Raw genomic sequence first — 22,037 nt, forward strand, 5'->3', positions numbered from 1 at the left:
ATCGACGAAGTACACTGCTGAGGGGAGCAGCGGGCGGTCAGGAGAGGTCTGGCTCGCCATGTGGTCTCCTCCGGGGCAGGCGGCAGGCGGGAATCTAACTCATACGGAAGTGGCTTCAGATTCTCAGTGCTGTGCTTTAACCCGCTGCGCCACCAGGGAGGGCCGCATGTATTTTTATTTTAATGCTAATGAAAAGTATTCCATAACATGGGTATCCATTTTTTGTTTGTTGTCAAACATTTGGGTTGCTTTTTTTTTTTTTTTTTCATTTTTTTTTTTTTTTTGGTCATTATGACTATTGCTATGAATATTTACAAATACATCTTTGTTTGGCTATATCATTTTATTTCTTTTGGGTTAAGTTAAATTTCTGGGCCATATGGTAATGTATATTTTTAACTTTGTAAGATATTGTCCTGATGTTTTCTGAAATGGCTGTATTTTTTGTGTTCCCCCAACAACATATGAAAATTGTAGTTGTTCAGCCCTCTTGTTGGCTAATAGTGATATCCACTGATTAATGATATAAACTTTGGATTTTAACTTCTGTTTTTATGAATGCTAGCATATTTTGAAAGAGTGGGAAGTAAAATAAGTATATCCACTTTGTGAGAACTGAAGTGGGCTGTGTTAGGCACATGTTCAAAACATTCCTATGTAATAGAAGACTCATCCTATATATGGAATGATTTTATAAGCTTAGTTAATTTTAAGTTGTTTACCTATCCTTAACAGGGTAAGTTTATGCTTTCAGGTTTTGGTTTGAAGTATGCTTATTCTTTCTAAGTAATTCATAGGACAAATGTTAAAGGAGACTTGTATTGTGGAAAATGTCAGTGATTATGAGCTTTGTAGTTGTTAAGACTGTAGCCTTGGAGTTTAACTCTTGAATAATTGATTTAAAAGATTAGTTATAAAATAAATATGAGTATGAGCAAATGATACAGCTCTTTTTGTTCTTTATTAGGACATTTTCATTCCATCTCCAAGCTTAGAAGAAGGATCAAATGATGGGAAGAAAAGTGAAGTCTTACATAGTTCATCTTTGACTGTTGAGTGTTCAAAAAATTCAGAGACTGAACCAAAGAATTCCACTGAGGATCTTGGGCTGTCTTTGACAGGGGATTCTTGTAAGTTGATGCTTTCTGCAAGTGAGTATAGTCAGTCCCCAAAGATGGAGAACTTGAGTTCTCAAAGGATTGATGAAGATGGAGAAAACACACAGATTGAGGATACTGAACCCCTGTCTCCTGTTCTCAATTCTAAACTTGTTCCTGAAAATGATAATATCCTAATGAATCCAGCACAAGATGGCCAAGTAGAACTGAGTCATAATGATGACAAAACAAAGGGAGATGATATAGAAACCAGAGATGACAGTAGTATTTTAGCTACTGGTTGCAAAGACAGAGAAGAGACTGTGGTAGAAGATGTTTGTATTGATCTCACCTGTGATTCAGGGAGTCAGGCAGTTCCTTCTCCAGCTACTAGATCGGAGGCACTCTCTAGTATGCTAGATCAAGAGGAAGCTATGGAAATAAAAGAGCATCATCCAGAGGAGGGGTCTACAGGTTCTGATGTGGAAGAAATCCCTGAGACTCCTTGTGAAAGTCAAGGTGAGGAATCCAAAGAAGAAAATATGGAGAGTGTCCCATTGCACCTTTCTCTGGCTGAAACGCAATCCCAAGGATTGTGTCTTTCAAAGGAAATCCCAAAACAAGAATGCCAGGAGGCAATGGAAGTTGAAGCCAGTGTGATTAGTATTGATTCCCCCCAAAAACTTCCAGTACTTGACCAGGATTTAGAACATAAAGATCAGGAAGCTTGGGAAGAAGCTACTTCAGAGGACTCCAGTGTTGTCATTGTAGATGTGAAGGAACCATCTCCCAGAGTTGATGTTTCTTCAGAACCTTTGGAGGGAGTGGAGAAATGCTCAGATTCCCAGTTGTGGGAGGATGACGCTCCAGAAATAGAACCATGTGCTGAGAATAGAGCAGATATCCAGGAAGAAAAGAGCGCAGAATATGAAGGAGACCTGAAATCGGTGACTGCAGAAAAGGAACCAGTAGAGGCAGCCTCTCCACAGCCTGCCTTGACTTTAGAGAGAACAACAGATGATGCTGTGAAATCCAGTCAGGAGATGCAGCAGGCCCAACCTCAAGAGAAGACAGCTAATTCATTATCAGAGGACTCAAAAATGGATAATGCAGATCAGCTGGGTTCAGGTGGTGAGGCGCAGCAACTGGAGAAGGGTTCTGCACAGGCCTCACAAAGCTTCTGTGAAAGCTCTAGTGGTGAGTGTGATTGTACATTGTGTTGACTGTAAAGCTGAATAGTAGACATGCATCTTGTGGGAGGGCTGAAAATTTACTTGGACAGCCAAAGTAATTGGAAAATTAAAACATAGGGTTTTTTTGTAGCTTTAATAATTTGTGAAGTCAATGACCATTTGAGTTTTATCAGCTTTACAATCCAGATATAATCAAGATAGACTTTAAAATTCTTTGAATATGTGCCAGTTTGGTATTCTCTCCTTTGGTCCTAACATTTTTAAAACTAACGACAGTTAACTTAATGAAGAAGGCTCTATTTTGATTACCCTACACAATAAAATCACATTCAGAACTTTTGTTAATAGTTACATTGATTTAGATTTGTTCCCTCTTTGAGTATTATTTCTAAATTTGATTCACTATATATCCATCTTAAATCTTAAAGTAGAAGAATGAGAATATATATTTGTAGACTACTATACATGACTTTAGCTGAATAGTTGAAATTTTCTGACTTCCCAGATTTAGTGTAATTAAACTTAAAAGGAAAGAAAACTTAAAAAGAAATTATAAGCTTAAGAAAACAAGCAGTTTTCTTAAGGAATATGGAAATGAGAAGCAGTATTTGGGTAGCATCCTATCTTTTAGTATGGGTCATCTTACTTTTTGGTGTGCTTGAACGGTCCCAGTACTTAACCTCTTCTCTAGGTATGATTGATTATAACTAGTATTTTTTTTTTTTTTAAACTCTCAAAATTGTCACTTTTCATTAGGATTTATACTCAGGAATTTTCTCCCCCTCTTTAGAACAAGAAACATTAGAGCTGAAAAGGATGTTAAAAGGCTGTTGGGAACAGTCTCAAGTTACGTGTTGAAAGACTGAGGTAGTATTAGAGCCTCGGGCTTCTGAGTCCCAGTTCTTTGGTAAAACTGTATAGTAGTTTCTTTCAGTTAGGGGAAATAACTATTTGAATGACCTATTTCATTATATTTAAATAGTGTTAATGACCTTGACTATACAGCTATCAGGACATAGAGACTGTTTTAATGTGGTTACAAAGGAGTGCTTTTAATTATCTTGGCAATTACATGCAGAAGAAACTTCTAAAACACTGGTATGTGATACTCTATTGTTACAAAAGTATTCTCTATGCATTAGTCACACTATTTGGCAGGGCCAGCTCTCTCTTTTATAGTAGATACTGCCATAATGAAACTGATTTTCTTAGTATTTATTCAGGTTATTTGAAAATACCTGAAAATATTTTCTAAAAGCAGTGGAGATTGTGGTTACAGAAGCTAAAATAGTTTTCGCTAAATATAAGAAAATGATAGTGATGGGTCTTGACTATTAGAGATTTAGATTTAAAGCAAATCATTCAGTAGAGCATTTCTAGAGCAGAAGATATATTCTGTATTTGAAGTATAATTGTTTGCTAACCCTTATGGGTGACTTAAGAATAATCTAAAAAGTTAATGGTTCATTCTGGAAGAATAGAATGATTTGGGTGAGTTCCAGGTTTATTCATTAAATTTCTGAATGCCAAGTTAAAAGGGCATCTGAGTTGTTTGTTAAAATTGCTTTATTGACTAAAATATACATGTTTAATTGGGGAAAATGTTCAGGCATTGGGTGGGGAGGATGGGGGTGGAGAGGGGGGAGAGGAAAGAAAAGGAGAAAATCACTATCTCCATTTATAGATAAATTTAACAAATTGGAGATTTCTCAGACATCTGTCTTTAGGGACCTCCTGTTGAAATGTGAAAAAAGCAAATTTAGAAAGGTAGTACTTAGAAGCCAAAACTGGTTCATTCTAAAGTAAATTTATGATGGGTTGATGACGTGAACAGTTTTAAAAAGTTCCACAGATTTAAGTCCACAGATCCTATTCTATACTAGGGAAGCTAGCTGTGTTTTTTTTTGTTTGGCTGTAATCTTTTTTGGCAGGTTTTTAGGATAGACTATTTATGGATGGTGTCACCCAATATAGAAATTCTTATATTTTTAATTAGATGACTTTTACTTAATTGCTAAGAAGTGATCAGTTCTCGACACTAAAGGTTTTAAATACTGCTTTGGACTAATGAATTCTTGAACTTCTTTTTTTTTTAATTGGAAGCTGAATCTCATATATATATTTTAAGACTTATTTATGCATACAGGAAGTACTCTGGGGTGTAGGCCAGAGGTGTGGCCTGTAGGTGAGAGGACTTACCAGAGACAGAATTAGGGAGCAGAACAGGCAGATCTATTGAAATACACTGCTGAGGCGAGCAGCCTGCAAGACAGGAGAGGTTGGCTTTGCCTTATGGGTCAGCTCCCTGGTGGGGTGGTTGAACTCATGCTGCAGTGCCTGTTGCTAACTTGATAGTGCTGTCTTTAATTCCTGTGCCACCAGGGAAGCCCCCCTTGAAATTCTTTGGTAATAAGAATGAATTCCCCACACAGATGGTTTGACAGTTGGTATTAAGTTTTCTTTTGTTCATTTATATCTTCATGTGATGATAGGTAGACAAATGGAAGGATAACCTAGGATAATCTGGGAAAGCAAGAGAAGATTTGATAACTTAAATAATGTAGGAGAATGATGGAGCAAGATGGGGTCTACCAGCAAGGTCAGTCAGTCAAGTCACATGCTCCATTAATCAAGTTCCTTGACAAAGAGACAACCCTAGATTCAGTGGATCAGAGGCTTTGAGATCAGCTGCACTGACTGTCTTGCTCTTCTGCAATTTCACAACATTCTAAGGGAAGCAAATCACAGGATTTGCTAATGTATCAGGATTTACCAAACACTGCAGAAATAATAAGGCCATTATCTCTGAAATACAAAAGGAAACTTGTGGCTCAAGAAAAATCAGATTTATCCAGCAATAAGTGGAAACAAAGTTAGTGACCAGGAGCTGACATGTAGTTCATTTGAAAGGAATTGGGGGGTGGGGGAGACTTAAGGCTGAAAAAGTAATTGCTAGGCTTTTATAATCCAGGAATTAGACTGAAGATCTTGACAAGGGTAGTGGGAGTGCTCCCCATAAAAGATCCATGTTTCCCAGTAGGTTGTAGTGGTATAGGTGGTCCACTGGTGTTACTTTTGCTAAATTTTATCTTGTATTGTGCAAGGGAAGTGCCTTTTACAGGGAGATAATTTTTAATAATATGTTTACGTATTATGGTTTCCTGCATAGATAGGTCTGCTTAAAGATTTTGTATTGATCTTGAACACAAAGCAACCAGTTATTTCCTCAGCAAAAAGGGATTATTTGGAAACAGTTATAAAGAGGGGGTTTGGAAACTGCAGTCTCATGGAGAGACAGTTGTACACTTGCCCAGATCATAAGCCTTTAGAGGGGCTTCTGTGTAAGGAGGACCTCTTCCTCCTTCCTTCTGCTGGTGTGGGAGTGGTGGGTGGTGGCATCACTTTTCCACAGAGATATAGAGCAATTTGAGGATGTTCAAATTGTATAAGGATGGGCACTCTCCCCTTAATTTACCAGCCTTAACTAGGTTTTCTGTAAATTAATTTTCACAGTACAGATTTTCAAAGATTGTGATAGTCAATGTGAGGGAGGGTGCCAAAGAGCAGTGCAGGTGATTGTGTTATTGGGTAGAACCAGGGGAGAATGAGGGTGACTTGTTTGTATGTCTGCACTTTATGGTTTAGAATATAGGACAAGATCCAAAACCAGATACGCAGACACTAGAAAAAAGGATAGGAAAGGATTTATTTACATACGGGGTGAGAAAAGGTAGAGCTAGAACTGAGAGAGAAGTTCCCTGCTAGCATATGGTCAGATAATATCTCTCCTACCCATAGATAGCATCCACTGAGCAGAGACCAGGAACAACTGGCCGCCAACCAAAAAAAAAAAAAAAGCGAGCCACCTGTCTGTGCTCCATTGCTCCAGAGTCCACTTGGTGGCTCTGCTCTGCCCCTAGCTTCCAGTAGTTTCTGTTCAGAATGTTGGGGGTGGGAACTGAAAGGTCTCTCTGCCTTTTACTACTACAGAGTTGGCTGTGAGTAGTGTCACTCACCCATTGGTTTGGAGGTGGTCGTTCTTTCATTAGTTCCAGAAATGAAAATTCTGTAAAATATATCTTTGAAATACATGAAGCGTTTTGATATGTTTTGTTTTTAGTTTTTTCTTTTCCTCTGAAGTATTTAATAACCTAAAGGATTTGCTTTTTAAGGCACTGCCAGAAAATGGAATGCTTAATCTACCTGACCCATTTCTCTTATCTATAATTGAGGTGGAAGTCTGTCCCATTTAGATGTGATGCTGGGAGTCTCCATTCACACTCTTTACAGTTTCTCTAGCTGAGTATATGTGCTTTTCCTTTATTTCTAAAGTCCATTTCATTTTCTTTTTCATCCCTTCAGGTTACTAATTCATTTTCTCTTCTATGTAGATATGAGATGGTTTTTATTGTTTTGTGATTTTTGAAGGAAAAAATATCAAAATGCTTGATATTAAAGATAATAAAGGATAGAAATGGAGTGGAAAAAAGATGAAAGAAGAAAAATGTGGCATACAATAGTTCCCCCTTACCGGCGATTTCGCTTTCCAGTTTCAGTTACGACTGTCAACCAAGGTCTGAAAATACATGTACAATACGATATTTTGAGAGACCACATTTACATAACTTTTATTACAGTATATTGTTATAATTGTTTTATTACTAGTTATTGTTACTAATATTCTGCTGCACCTAATTTATAAATTGAACTTTAGCATAGATACATGTGTATAGAAGAAAACAGTGTATATATAGGGTTCAGTACTGAGGTTTCAGGCATTCTCCGGGGGTCTTGGAACTTCCCCCCAGGGGTAAGGGGGGCTACTGTAATATTTGGTTTTCATCCAATTCCTGGCACAGAGTTCCTAAAACCTGATGATTTCCTGAGTGATAGAAAATCTTATTTTTATGCCCTTTTAATCACTCTTCAGTTTATGCTAATAAGGGGAGGAATACCTCAGGATCACCTAGCTTCGTGATGGGCTATTCACTGAAAGTGATTAGAGGGTGAACTTTCAGCCCTACCCACAAACTACAGGAAAGGGAGGGGCTAGAGATTAAAGCCTTATAAAACTTGAAAACTAAAGGTGCTTCCGGATAAATATGTCTGAGGGTAGACACCCATTTTCACTAGGACTGAAGTTCCTGCTGTCAGAGCTTCCCTTCTGGACCTCACCCCAGGTACTTGCTTCATCTGGCTGTTATCTGTGCTCTTTATGGAATCTTTGATAATAAATTGGTAAACTGAACTCTGAGTTGTATGAGGGATTCTGGCAAATTGGTCAAATCTGAGGGAGGGGTTTGTGGGAACCTCTGATATATAGGTAGTTGAACAGAAGCACAACACCTGGTTTTGTGAATGGTGGCTAAAGTGGGGTCAGTCTTATGGGACCAAACCTTTGTTACTATTTCCAGGTAAATAATGTCAGGATTGAGTTAAATTTGTAAGACAGTATCTGCTAGGAATTGGAGAATTGTTTGGTCGTGTTGGAGATGAACTATTTTCATAAGGAATAGTGTTTGAGTATGCTAGACTATTTAGAGTCATTCCAGAAAATAATGGCAAATTTCATGTTCGTTTTAATTATCCCCCCCCCTCAAATTTGGTCATTTTGTTAAAAGCAATTAGGAAATCAGAAAATGTGATTTTGATATTTTGCTAATTCTGATTAGCAAAAACTTGACACTGAGGTCTAGTTAAAAATTTTTACATCTTGACAGATGTTTTATGTTTGTATTAATTTAATGATGACTAATGTGTTCACAGGGGATGCCCATAAATGCCTAGTTTTTATGTGCAGAGTTTAGATATGGGCATTACTACTATGGCTTAGATGAATGTTGGTCAGTAATGCTGAACCAGGAAACCGGTAGATTTCTGTGTTACTAATAGAACCAATGAGTATATTTAACTCATGAGATCCTGTGTCATACCTTTGAGTAGTTGGTGAATTATCAGTATGACTTTAATCTGAAGAATCCTATAAACAACTAAGGCTATAAATGAATTCCTTGGGTTAGTATTGCAGAAGATTAAATTGTCTAGACTTAAAACTATATAAATTTGTATGACATTTGGAACAGTAGCTCCACTTGGAGCTCATGTTTATCAGTGTTCCTTTTGACCCCACATCCCTCAGGGTCTTCAAATTTTGGAATTTATTTGCCTGTCCTGGTTGTCTCCTTTGTATAAGTTTTCTCCTGTTGATGTTCTCTTTGTTAAAAAGAAAGAAAAAAAAAAGTCAGAAAGAAAAGTAGGAAATTAGTTGAGAGGCCTGGTGAGGAAGATTGGGATTGAGGCAAGTATGGGAGCAAAGGAAAATAATAATAATTGAAATATTTCTTGTATTTCTCCTCAGTTGGGCTTTTAAGATACTTTCCCTAGGATTTTCTTTTTGTTTATTATGGTTTTGCTTTTTTTTCCCCCCCAGAAGCTCCATTTCATTTCACTTTGCCGAAAGAAGGTGATGTTATTCCACCACTGACGGGTGCAACTCCACCTCTTATTGGGCACCTAAAATTGGAGCCCAAAAGACACAGTACTCCTATTGGTGAGTGACTAAAATGTAACTGATGTTTGAAGCAAAATTTTTGAGAGGTCATATGCCAGTGATTCTTTTAGATGTGAGGAACTGAGTTTGCCTACCAGGGTTGATTTTTACTTTAAAAGATTAAGGCTGTGTTGTTTGATTTCATGAGTTTACTCCCAGAAGGAGTTGAGCAGTAATGAAGAGAAAGTCAGAAAGGGTGGAAGGATGGAAGAGACTTTTCCTGAGTATACCATTATTACCAATAGGATCTGATTGCTAACCAATGGTACAGAACGGTTTTAGGAGAAAGGTACAGCAGGTAGAGCAGAAGTACTGTCTGTTCAGCACTTTGGCTAATGAGTCTGCTGCTTGACAGGGTATGAAAACTTAGATCCTCCTTCCCTGAAGCAGCCAGTAGTCTTCTACATTAACCTATTTGTTTTCTCTAGTCAGTGCTGGGAGGTAACAATCATGCCGTCTGGAGTCTCCTGCTACCTATGCCTGATGCTGGCAGATGTGGGTTGGCTGAGGGCTCATGCAGCATCCTTTGTCCAGATGCAGAAGTGGAACTGAATCCTGTTGCTCCTCTTAAGACCAGGTGTCAATCTAGTGCGTAGTTGTTACTTGTAACAGGATCTATCCTAGGAATCAGTCCCCTCCAATCCTGCAGAGCTATGGAGCCAGACAGGCAAATGAATTTTTTTCATGTTTGTATCTTAGTTTTCTGTCTTTCTTCCTCCTGCCTCCCTTCTTTCAGGTACTAGCAATTATCCAGAAAGCACCATAGCAGCCAGTGATGTTATGTCTGAAAGCATGGTGGAGACCAATGATCCCATAAATGAGAATGAAAAAGGAGATTCTGGAGCTACTCCAGAGACAGACGATAAATTGTGTCTAAGAATGAAACTGGTTAGTCCTGAGACTGAGGCAAGCGAAGAGTCTTTGCAGTTTAGCCTGGAAAGTAAGTTTTATTTTATGGCATTTTTTGGTGACAAGTAGCTCCAGATCATTTGGAAAGAGTTAATTGTCTTTCTTCTAATTATAATGATATAATGATTCATAATTTATAATTATGAATGTATTTGTATAGTTTTCTTCTCAAGTTAAATCTTTCTGCCAGTCATGATCACGTTATTCAACATGCTTCATTTATGATCTTGGTGGTGGTGCTGTGTTTTTGACCTGTGTCTCTTTAAAGTAATTGGCTTCCATACTTAGAAACAGTCCAGAGAAAGGTAGAAATTTAGGACTGTGGATTCACGTTGTAGATGGTCAATGTAAGTTGACCATTTCTCCATTTATTTTGTTTGATATGAGTAGAATAGAGAGAGGGTACAGGGGTGTGCCTACAAAGGAGGGGTGAAATTCTGAAAAGCCTTTATATCATGGTGAGAAGCTGAAGAATTTTAGGCAAGGAAATACTAGAATTAGATTTGCTTTTTCAAAAGAGTCAGCTGACTCTTTGTAAAACTTTGTGCATCTTTTATTGCACATTTCTTGTTCTCCTGTCTGATAAGCTCCTCCTTCTCAGTCCTTTCATCAGGAAATGGAACTATTGATAGTGGAGATGGAGATGAAAGGATCAGTTTGAGAGGTGAATAGATGGTAGATAAAAGGTTGGGGTTAGGGAGAAATACAGTGACTTTATGTCTACTCTATCATCTCATTTAAAGTTGGTATCCATATTTCTACTTTATTGATGAGAAACTAAGGTTTTCAGTTATGTGATTCAATAAATGCTAAGAGGTTGAACTGGACTTTGAATTAGTTATCTGTCTGATTTCTAGTAGTTTTCCAGTAGGTAGTTTGTAAGTGCTTTTTATTGGAGTTAAAAGAAGTAGAAGTCTTAAAAAAGATATTGTAAAGGGGAAGAATAGTCAGAGAGGAAGACTTGAGAGAGAGAGAGTGGAAACCTATGCAGGAGGGAATTGCAAGAAGAAAGCAGTGTTAGTTAGACACAGGGAAATCGAACATGCTATCTGGAAAAATGTCCGTTAGGGTTTATTTGATTGTGACAGGAACTTTCACTCTAGTAGTCTGGGTTCAGGTATACTGAAGGTGATTGGAGGAGTGATAAGGAGGAAAATGGCAAATATATTTTAGTTTTCAGAAGTTTGTGAGAAGGTATGAAGGAAATAACAGGATTAAAGGATTTTTTGTTTAGTTTTGTTTTTAGATTAAAAGGAGATCTTGGCTGGGTGGGAAGATTAAAAATAAGAGAATAAAAAAAATGTGCAAAATGATGTAAAAATAAACTTTTTTTTTTTAAACAACAGCTTTTTTTTTTTTTAAGATTTATTTGTGCATACTGAACTGGGGTACAGGCCAGAGGCTCAGGGGCGGTGAGAGGCTTCACCAGATACAGAGTGGGGAGCAGAACAGGCAGCTCGAGGAAGTACACTGCTGAGGGGAGCAGCGGGTGGGTCAGGAGAGGTCTGCCACACCATGTGGTCACCTCCGGGGTAGGCGGGAATTGAACTCATGCTGAAGTGGCTTTAGATTCTCAGTGCAGTGCTTTAACCCGCTGCGCCACCAGGGAGGGCCCAAAAATAAACTTTTTAATAAAAAAAAAAAATAAGAGAATGGGGGAAAGAGTTAATGGATCATGGCTCTGAGGGAGAGAGGAGGTAATGCTGTCAAAGATTGCAGATAGAGTAAGTTATCTTGAATAGGACAGACCCAAAAATAACTAATATTTTTGGAATATTTTTTATATGCCATAATCTATGAGATTGGTCCTATCTGATCAGTGAGGGGACAGACTCAGAAGATGAAGGTTAGACTAAGTGCTGTTGCCACAGCCTGGTCCAGGTTTCTCTTTTAAATCCAGGGCTCTAACTACTAAACTCAGCTGTCTCCTTAATAGACTGTTTAGATAAATGTCGGGTTGTGTATAGTTTAGAAATGTTTAAAATGTATGTTATTTCCTCTAAAATGAGAGTAAATGATAAATGAGCACATTTTAGTTCCTTGACATTAGTGACATTGCTGAAAATATAGAATTCTTTCAGATGTCACCCTTAATTCTTTGTGACAGATTCTTTATAATGTGTTTTAGTGTTTAAAGATCTGCTCCTAGCAGGCACCCTGGCTGGTGAGAATCCTGTCACTGCAGCACTCATGCCCTTACAGGCCCCGGGGAGCAACTTCAGGCCCGGCTGTGGGTGCTCCTAAAGCTGCACACTGTTAAGAATTTGTCAATTTATGACTCCTACGTAATTTATTGAAGTTGTTTAAGTTTAAGTCTTTAAGTTTGTTATAAAATTTTCAATTTTTTTGTATTTTCTTACTACAGAAGAGAATTGAAGTTCAGTAGAAATTATATTTTCATTTTTTAATGTTATTGTTTAGTCATTTATCATTTGTATTTTTGGACAAACTACATTGTCTTCTATAAGAGACCTGAAAATTTATTTGTGGAAGTGAAAAAAACCTGGACCATTAAATTACAATAAATCTTTCTATATTTGATAATTGTTCTTGTTTTTATTTGTTGCAAATACTAGTTAGCAGGTTTTCATAAAGGTTTTTAGGTGTGGTACTAAATTCTGCTTGTTTTCTTTCTCTCCTTGCTTTTGTTGTTGTTCAGAGCCTACAACTGGTGAAAGAAAAAATGGATCTACTGCTGCTGCTGAGGCTGTTGCCAGGTAACCAGAGCTGCTTGCTATTTCGAGGAGGTTGATATACAAAGCCACTGGTAATGAGGGGAAGATGATTTATCAAGAGGAGGAAATACTTAAAGCGTAACTCTAGCATAAAGGGCTCAGCAATGTTTTGCGTTTATAGAAGGCTTTCTTATTAGTGCTTTAAGTCTAATAAAACCTTTGCTGTCCTTAGCACAAAGATAATTTAGAGATCTTTCTCTCTGTCAGTCTGGAGTGCCATTTTTTTTCTTTTTCTGTTGAGACTGAGATTGCTGTTGTTTTGGGTGAGAAATAGAAGGTTTAGCAGCAGAGAGCCTTAGACTTTGGTTTATTTTTTTGAGATTCCCTGTTCAATCACAACTTTGGGCCATTTTTTCTGCTTGTGAAATTAACCACTGTGAGGAGTTTTGCTTTGTCATGAATGCTGTAATGCTTTGAGAATGAGTATGACCCTCATCTTGAGGTTTTGGTGGTTAAACTTTGCCATCTGGTGGCTGTAGGAGTAGAAGCGTATCATTTCTTTCTTGCAAGAGTCATCCAGCATGAAAATATTAGCAGCAACTGGTGTATAAGTAAAACAGGCAAGAGCATGAGGTGTGGAGGGCAGTGGCTCCTGAAGGTGTGCCCCATTTACCAGAGGGTTAGCTGCTGCCAGTCAACTCTAGTTGATTGTTACTGTGTAAGAATGCAAACTTAGTTGTTGTCAAAGTTTAATCTTTTAAAAGAGACACTGCAATTTTAAAAATCAATCTTCTGCTTGGAAAGTCAAATAAGACATTCCTATGGACTAATTCTGACTTCCCTTGTCAGAAAACTTTGGTTTATATGTAGTTATTATAATCTTATAGAGAGGAATTTTTCTCTGAGCGCTTGCATATTTATTTATTTTTAAAAAGATTTATTCATACAGAACTTGGGTACAAGCCAGCAGTGCAGGGGCGGTGAGAGGATTCATGAGAGACAGTGGGAAGCAAAACAGGCAGATCGACGAAGTACACTGCTGAGGGGTGCAGCGGGCTGTCAGGACAGGTCTGCCACACCATGTGGTCACCTCCGGGCTGGGGATCGAACTCGCACTGAAGTGGTTGCGGCCAGCTTGCAGTGCTGCTCCTGACCTGTTGCGCCGCTAGGGAGGGGCTGCTCTTTTATATTTAACCTGAAAGATAAAATATCTTGGACCTTGGTGTCCTTGTTCAGTTGAAGACCCTTTAGTCATATGCAATCTGTATTGCAAATAGGAGAAAATGAAATTTACACTTAATCTGTTTGACTTTAATAGAATTCTGTACCAGATACAACTTGGTACTGGACTATACAAGTGGCTGTAAGACAGAACAGAACATGCTGCTGAAGCTCTGTGAATCCATCAGTAGAATGTAGGAATGGAAAAAAATGAAAAAAGATTAAAAAAATTGTATATGAGAATCTAGATTTTAAAAACCGTGGATTTTTTTTTTCACTTGTATCATTAGGTTTACCATAAAATATCATTTAAAGCAAATTGTTAGACTATTTTAAATGATCTCAGATATTAGATGATGCAGTAATACTCTGTTTTAAGTTTTGCTGAAGCTGGGCTCTATTCACATTACTTGCAGTCATCTGATTTCTCTCTCAAACATTTAACTGGGAGAATTTCAAGCTTATCTGAAAGTAGAGAGAATAGTATTTTAATGCACCATGTCAAAAATTAACAACTCATGACCAGTCTTGATTGATTAATCAATATTTCAGGTGCTTTCTTGCCACTGTTTCAAGAATGATACAATTTTACTAGAAAATATTTCAGTGCTAGCTCATCATAGAACTACAGTGATTCCTTAATGCTACCAAATACTCAGTATCCAGATTTGATTTCCTCATAACTTTTCAACAGTTTGTTTGAATTAAGGTCCAAACAGGTTATGCACAGTGCCTGTGATTGATATGTCTTCTAAGTTAAATCTCTCTTCATCAGTTAGGGACCCTCTTCTCTTTTTTAGTTCTTGCAATCTATAGAATAAGCTAACCAGCTTTGTCTAGGCCCTCCTGCATTGTGGAATTTGCTAATTGCATGTTTATGAGATTTAATATAATCTGTCAACCATACTTAATGACTCTTCATCCTTGAGTGTCTTTATTATGCTAATTTTCAGTTAGTATGAAGATTTGCATTTTGGTATAAAGTGGTTTGAAATTTGGAGTGCAGAGAAATAATTTTATTTCCCCTTTTGCCTAAAAAGATAAGTATCCACAAGTACTGTTCATTTCAAAACTAGCATAGTGTATTGCTTTATTATTTTAGCCCTCCCAAGACCTTGCCTGTGTTTAGCTGTGTCTGTGAAGCCCAGCAAGAAGAGGAGGCTCAAAGTCAAGAGCTCCCCTCAGCACCCATCAGGTGAGCATTATTTTATAGAATCTTTTGTGTTCAATTCATTCTCAAAATGTTTGGTATCAAAACCTAACATGTTATTACTTTTTTGTGAACTTGAGCTTGCTTTTTTTATCTGAGGGATTATGATACATTCTTTTTTTTTTTTTTAAGATTTATTTATGCATACAGAACTGGGGTACAGACCAGAGGTGCAGGGGTGATGAGAGAATTCATCAGAGACAGAGAGGGGAGCTGAAGAGGCAGATCAACAAAGTACACTACTGAGGGGAGCAGCGGGCAGGTCAGGAGAGGTCTGCTGCGCCAGTCTGGATCACCTCTGGGGCTAGGATTGAACTCGCACTGAAGCAGCTGCTGCTAGTTTGCAGTGCTGCGTCCTAACCCGTTACACCACCAGGGAGGGCTGGGACTGTGATATATTCTACATAGATTTATAAATGAGATTTAAAGAGAAATTTTATTAAATATTTCATAGGTCAAATTTTTCCTTTGGCGGTATATCAATCTGAAAATGATTGAGTCTTCATCAGTCTATGAAAATACAGAATTTTGTATTTCTAACATTTTCTTTTCAAGATTTTCAAGATTTATTTTATGCATACAAGAACTGGGGTGAAAGCTAGAGAGAGGAGTGAGAGGATTCACTAGATACAGAATGGGAAGAACAGGTGGATCTGCTGAAATCCAATGCTGAGGGGAGCAGCAGGCCAGAAAGGAGAGGTCTGTGTCATGTGGGTCAGCTCCATGGCTGGGGATCAAACTGATGCCACAGTGGCAGTGGCTGGTAATAGCTTGATAGTGCTGGAACTTCAACCACTATGCCACCAAGAAAGCCCCTTGACATCACTTTTTAGCTTTGGAAATGTTTGCTGTTAACAGACTTAATTTCCTATAGGGTAAAATCTGAGATCACCAAAACAACTTATCAGACTTGATGGAATTATTCTTTTCCTATATTTTCTTTATTCCATAATCTTAGAAGCAGAAAATGCAAAGTTAAGAAGTAACCATTCTCTATTTAAATAGTGAGTGTATTGTTTGGAATATGTGATTTTTTTTTTTTTTTTTTTAGAAAAGAATTATTTATGCATACAAGAGTTAGGGTGCAGGCCAAAAGGGTGGGAGGATGAGGGGATCACTAAGACAAGAGTGGGGAGCAGAACAGACTGATCTACTGAAATACACTGCTGAGGAGAGCAGCATTCGAGACAAGAGAGGTCTGCTGCACATAGTGGGTCAGCTCCCTAGCCAGAGATCAAACTCCTACTGCATTGGCTGACGATAGCTTCATAGTGCTGACACTTAATGCCTTGTGCCACTGGTAATCTTTGTCTCTAGAATTAAGTGATTTTGTAATTAGAGAATGTGATAATGTTTTGTTGGTCAGCACGAATATATCTCTTAATAGCATAGTTGTTCTTTATTGGCAGAAATATTTAGAAGAACTATCAATGCTTAATGTTGGGAATCAGGTAGCTTATATTCTTGATTGTGTCAAGAAGAATGTTAGGTAAATGCCATTTTGTGTGAGTCCACAAAGGTAATAGTCCAGCAGTTACTGAGTTTATTTAGGGCATTGTATTGCCTTCTTACTTGTTAGTATTGTGGGGCAAATGCCAATGATACTGTTTAACTGCTTGATAGAACAATGGTCTGAATTTCAATCCAGCTTTAGTTGACTCCAATTGCTCTACCAGAAAGATTTATATTTAGAACAGAACTTCTAAGTTTATCAAACTTCTAGATTTGTTAAATGTGGAAATCATCTTGCTTATCCAGGCTTTTTCTGCTAAATTTTGCTTTCTTAGTATCCATTTCTAAATTTGGCATACAGTGACCAGTGTAGCACTATGTAACTGGAACTAGTGAAGAAAAAGAGATGCAGTTCTTACAATTTTACTAGATTTCTCTTGTCTTCTAAAATTCTTTTCTGGGCCCTCTCTCTGGTGGCGCAACCAGTTACAGCACAGCACTGTGAAGCTATTGCATCCACTGCAGCACGAGTTTGATTCTTGGCCAGAGAGGTGACCCACATGACATGGCAGAACTCTCCTGACCCTCCCACTGCTCCCTTCAACAGTGTATTTCAATCAGCCTGTTCTGTTCCCCACTCTGTCTCTGGTGAATCTTCTCACCCCCACACCTCTGGCCTGTATCCCAGTTCTATATGCATAAATAAAATCTTTAAAAAAAAATTCTGATGCGCTAAGTTCCTCTTTTATTTTTTCTTGGTATTATTTTATATCTTATACAGATTTTTCTTGGTTGTTTTATGTCTAGAATTTATGAACTTGGTTAGAGTGGGACAACAGTTATTATTGTATGTGTTAAATTAAGGTTTTTTAAAACCTACTGTTCTATGTTGACTTTTTAAAAAAGATTTATTTATGCATACAGAACTGGGGTACAGACCAGAGGTACAGCAGCGGTGAGAGGATTCACCAGAGATAGAGCGAGAACAGAACAGGAACCTAGATGAAGTACACTGCTGAGGGGAGCAGTGGGAGGCCCAGGAGAGGTCTGTTGCACCATGTGGGTCACCTCCTTGGCCAGGGATGGAACTCGTGCTGAAGCAGCTTTATCTAATGTTGTAGTGCTGTGTGCTTTAACCTGTTGTGCTGCCAAGGAGGGTCTAATCAACAAATCTTGTGAGCCAAAACTATATGCCGTTGAAACCTGAACACCTTGAGGTTATGGGTGCCGGTGCCTGCCCCTGCAGTTGAAATCCTGCATGTAATCTGATAGTCAGCCCTCCTGCATCTACATCAGTTCTGCCTCTGCTGACTCAACCGACCAGCACCATGATGGATTGAATGCTTGAGAGCAGAACCTATGGCCAGGGAAAAAATTCACATAAAAGTGGAATGGCACAGTTCAAACTCATGGTTGTTCAAGGGTCAACTGTGTATGAATCTGAGAGGAAATGACTGTTTTAAATATAAGTCATTCGATGCTAACTTGTGAATGATAAATATCAAAATTCTGATAGTTGAGAGGAATCTGCTGACTGCATATTGCTACTATAACAATGGGACACAGGAGAAGTTTGTTCTGATTAACTAATGGTGGGAGCAGCCTAGTATATGTCAAGGCAAAAAAAAAAGTCCAAAATAAAACCAAGTAAATTTTATCTAGAAGTTTTATCCTGAATAAATAGCTGTTTAGGTAAAATATGTAGGCTTGTTTAAGGATAGGGAACCATGGAAATTGAATTCTTGAAATGATTAACCACATCCTGTCCCTTTTAGATTTTGGCTCACTTTCATTGTTGCTCAGCTTCTGAGAACATGTCTTAAATACTCAAACAGTAAGATGAACTGAGTTTCCTTGTTTACTTTGTCTTATACAACTGATGTTTATTATCTGCTGCATACCTATATCAGTTCTTTATATACACAATCATTTATGAGCCCCACCAGAGATTTATACTTACTTTCTCCAGGTGATCTTACTTTTACCTCCTCTTCATGGACCATATGTCCTCATTCACTGTTCTAATAGGAACAGCCAAATATATACCGTTTTTCATCCACAACTCTATTCTAGATCCCTTTTTGACATCCTATTTTAGTGAGCTGAGCTAAATAAAATTAAGACATCAGAAACTTTCTCTTTTCTCTGTCAAGAAACAGACCTAGAACAGACCCCAAGAGTTCATGTTATCTTTTTTCTATATACCCAGGTCAGTTCAGCTCATAAGCATGGGAACTCCTCCCAAGTGGGAGACAGCATTCTCTAATGACTGGCTCATCTTTCTCTCATCAAACACTTGGAGCACCATGATATGATTTCTAGGCCCATTATCATCATGAAGGGTATCTCCTGGATATCTTAAGTTATGTCTTGCTAAAAACATAACACCCTAAACTGAAATAGATATTCCAGATGTGGTCTCATCATGGTCAGTTCAGAATGGATTCCTTGTTTGTCTTTATTGTGATTGTTAGACATTAAATATAACCTGAAAATATATTTTTTTTAATTCACTGACTCATTGAACTTGTAAATTAATAAAACATTACAAGTTATGAATGTTTTCCACATGAATTTACCACTTGTATAATGAACTTATTTAAACTGAGTGTGTATATTTTATAGTTAGTTGTGAGAACATTAACTTTCTTGGTCCAGGTACACTTTACTATGCACTTATTTTATAGTAAACCATGTGTTAGGTATTTTAAGTGTAAAGACAGTAAGACTGGAATATCAGATTTCTGGGTAATCTTAGAGTTAATCTGGGCCTTTTTATTAAGGACATTTCAGAAAGCCCCCAGGTACCTCAGAGCTTTGTGGATTGTAATTTGTAGGAGATACTCATCAAATACTGTGGGATACATGACCAGACCTGATAGCCACTTGGGAAGACTCCTGAAAAGAAGTAGAAAAAGTCTTGAGGATGGTCTTCCAGGAGCCAGTTCATTCTGAAATGATAGTTGTAAATATTGGCAGTATAGCCAGAGAAACTAGGATCTTACCTCTAACTCTGTCCCTTTACAGACAGGATTTTTTTCTTCCCCAAAAAGTATTGGTCAAGAGAGAATGAACTGTATTTATACTGTTAGAATCATTCATAAATTCTGATGAGACATCTGATCTAATTGAAGTAGATTCTTTAGCAACCTTCATTGTGATTTCAACAGTGACTTTCCATCTTTATTTACTTTCCTGTGTCAAGTTTTCAGAGTTTATAGCTATTGGTTTATGACTATGTACTTTTTTTTTCACAGTGAAATAATGAGGAGCCTGGTAAAGTGATTTGTTAGCTTCTTCCCCTTATTTTTCAAGTTGTCAGGTATAGTTCCCTTTATACACATACTCACAACACAAATGCTCACCTGAAGTGATTTCTTTGTATGGTTAATTTTCAGGGGGAACTTGCTCCATTTTCCAAGTACTAGAGAAGAGGCGAAGGAAACATTGGAAGAAGACAGCAGGACCAGACAGAGTCAACAGTCTGTGAAGCCCAGTAGTCCTGTCAAGGACCCTACTTTTCCTACCTCTCAGCACATAGCCACAGAGGGACCATCCAGTCCTCAAGGGGAAGTAATGGAGACAGATGTGCTAGAAGACCAGAAAGAAGGACAGAATATCAATCGGGAAAAACCCAGTAAGGCCTTGATTGGAAGGCCCAGCCAGAATAACATAGGAATTCAGACCATAGAGCATTCCCTGTGGGTCCCAGAAACTGTTTCAGCAGCAACCCAGACTATAAAGAATGTGTGTGAACAGGGGACCAGCACAGTGGACCAGAACTCTGGAAAACAAGATGCCACAGTTCAGACTGAGAGGGGAAGTGGTGAGAAGCCAGTCAGTCCTCCTAGGGATGATACAGAGTCGCTCCATAGCCAGGTAAGATAATACAGAGAAGCCTTGTTTTTTACTTTCCCAAAGATTTTAACTTATAGTACCTCTCCCTGATGATAATTCTTAACTGCTACGTAGTGGTTAAGAGAGAGTTTATCTGGGGCCCTGTGTGGTATGCAGTGGGTTAAAGCACAGCACTAAGAAGCTAAAGCCACTTCAGCATGAGTTTGAGCTCCGCCCCAGAGGTGACCCATATGATGCGGCAGACCTCTCCTGACCCACCTGCTGTTCCCCTCAGCAGTGTACTTCATCAGTCGACCTGTTCTGCTCCCCACTGTGTCTCAGGTGAATCCTCTCACCGCCCCTGCATCTCTGGCCTGTAGTCCAGTTCTGTATGCATAAATAAATAAATCTTTAAAAAAGTTTATCCATAATAGAGGTAGGGTAGTGAAAATTGCAGGTAGCTATAATCAGTGATAGTTTTTAGAGAAGATGAAATAGTGCTATGAGCTTGTGAAGTAGTTTCTACTGGAAAAGAAAACCAGAAATACAGTCTGGGTACTATAGTGTCCTTCTGTGGTCAGTCTTCATTCTGTCCATTTTTCACTATTCATTGTAATTGTTAAATTATAATTATTAAAGCTGATTGCTTCTCTACTTCACTATGGCTCCCAGAAACTGAAAAAGTAGGAAGTAAGTGAAGAAAGAGTTAGAAGGAGGATGCGTAAATGATTGCCTCTCTAGTATGGCTCACAGAACAGTAACAGGAATAGAGAGCTGGGGAGAAGTTCCTGTGTGACTAGAGACTGCAGAAAGAGGTTAAATTAGACATAATGGGAGGGAAAGGATTGGGGCTGATGAAAGTGAGGCTGGAGGAAGAACGAGATTGTGGGAATGGAGTACAGAAGTGTAGGTACTAGTATAGACAGAATCAGAGGGTAAGAACTAGAAGAATACGTTTTATTTATTTAAAATATTTTTTTAAAGATTTGTTTTTATTATGCATACAAAGACTGCTGTGTACCTCAGGGGCATGGGGGTTGAGAGGTTTCACCAGAGACAGCAGACAGATCTACTGAAATATACTGCTGAGGGGAGCAGCAGGAGAGATAGGAGAGGTCTGCTGCGCCATTTGGGTCAGTTCCCTGCCTGGGAATCGAAATTGTGCTACAGTGGCTATCCACAGCTTAATAGTGCTAAGACTTAACCTTTTGCTTCACCAGGTATTTAAGTATACCTTTTAGCAAGTAAAATGTCATGGGGATGAATGGCAGGGAAAATTGGGTTTATTAATAGTGGTGAAGTGCCTCCGTAGGTTATTTTCACTTGGGATTAACCTAGGAAAGTGTCATCAGGATGTGCTTTTCATTCTGATCATCCAACTTGTTTGTTTTGTAAAACTGTAATAATGTAGTTCTTGTTGAACGCCTGCAATGTTGTACTGAAGATACCCCGTGAAGTAGACGTTAGTCCCATTCCACAGGTAAAGAAGCCAAGCCGAAGAGAGGTTAAGTCACTTGTCCAAGGTTTTGCCATTAGTAGGTGGTGGAACTGGAATTTGAAGTTGGCACATTTCATTATTTATTTATTTATTTATTTTCATTATGTTATGTTGGTTTTCTGCTTTTTAAATCAAGGCCTGTGCAGTTTATTTTTACATCATTTTGTACATTTTTTTTTTCCATCTCAATTGTAATCCCCACGGGTTTCCCATCACCAAGTCACCCGTGTGCCATCACCATAATCCCATGCACTTCCCTCCCCAGCCCCCCATTTTTGATCCTATTCCCCACTCCACCCCCACAAAATATCTCGGGTATATGGTTGTTCATTATTCTTGTTATTTTCTTGCCTGGTCCATTATACTCCTGCTATGAGTGAAACCATCCGGTATTT

The 22,037-nt window shown here is 38.3% G+C and overlaps 1 protein-coding gene across 3 annotated transcripts in view; it reads left to right on the forward strand.

Moving 5' to 3' along the window:
- TP53BP1 (tumor protein p53 binding protein 1) overlaps window positions 1-22,037 on the forward strand; it is a 103,103-nt gene that overhangs the window by 50,650 nt on the left and 30,416 nt on the right. For all 3 annotated transcript variants that reach the window (XM_012728555.1, XM_012728553.1, XM_012728554.1), the window contains exons 13-18: window positions 968-2,294; window positions 8,721-8,840; window positions 9,577-9,780; window positions 12,409-12,466; window positions 14,748-14,840; window positions 19,706-20,186. In XM_012728555.1, the coding sequence (XP_012584009.1) occupies window positions 968-2,294; window positions 8,721-8,840; window positions 9,577-9,780; window positions 12,409-12,466; window positions 14,748-14,840; window positions 19,706-20,186 (2,283 nt within the window). The remainder of the gene's footprint in view (window positions 1-967; window positions 2,295-8,720; window positions 8,841-9,576; window positions 9,781-12,408; window positions 12,467-14,747; window positions 14,841-19,705; window positions 20,187-22,037) is intronic.

The sequence above is a fragment of the Condylura cristata genome, unplaced genomic scaffold, assembly GCF_000260355.1.
Source record: "Condylura cristata isolate star-nosed mole 26May11 unplaced genomic scaffold, ConCri1.0 scaffold00023, whole genome shotgun sequence".
NCBI lineage: Eukaryota > Metazoa > Chordata > Mammalia > Eulipotyphla > Talpidae > Condylura > Condylura cristata.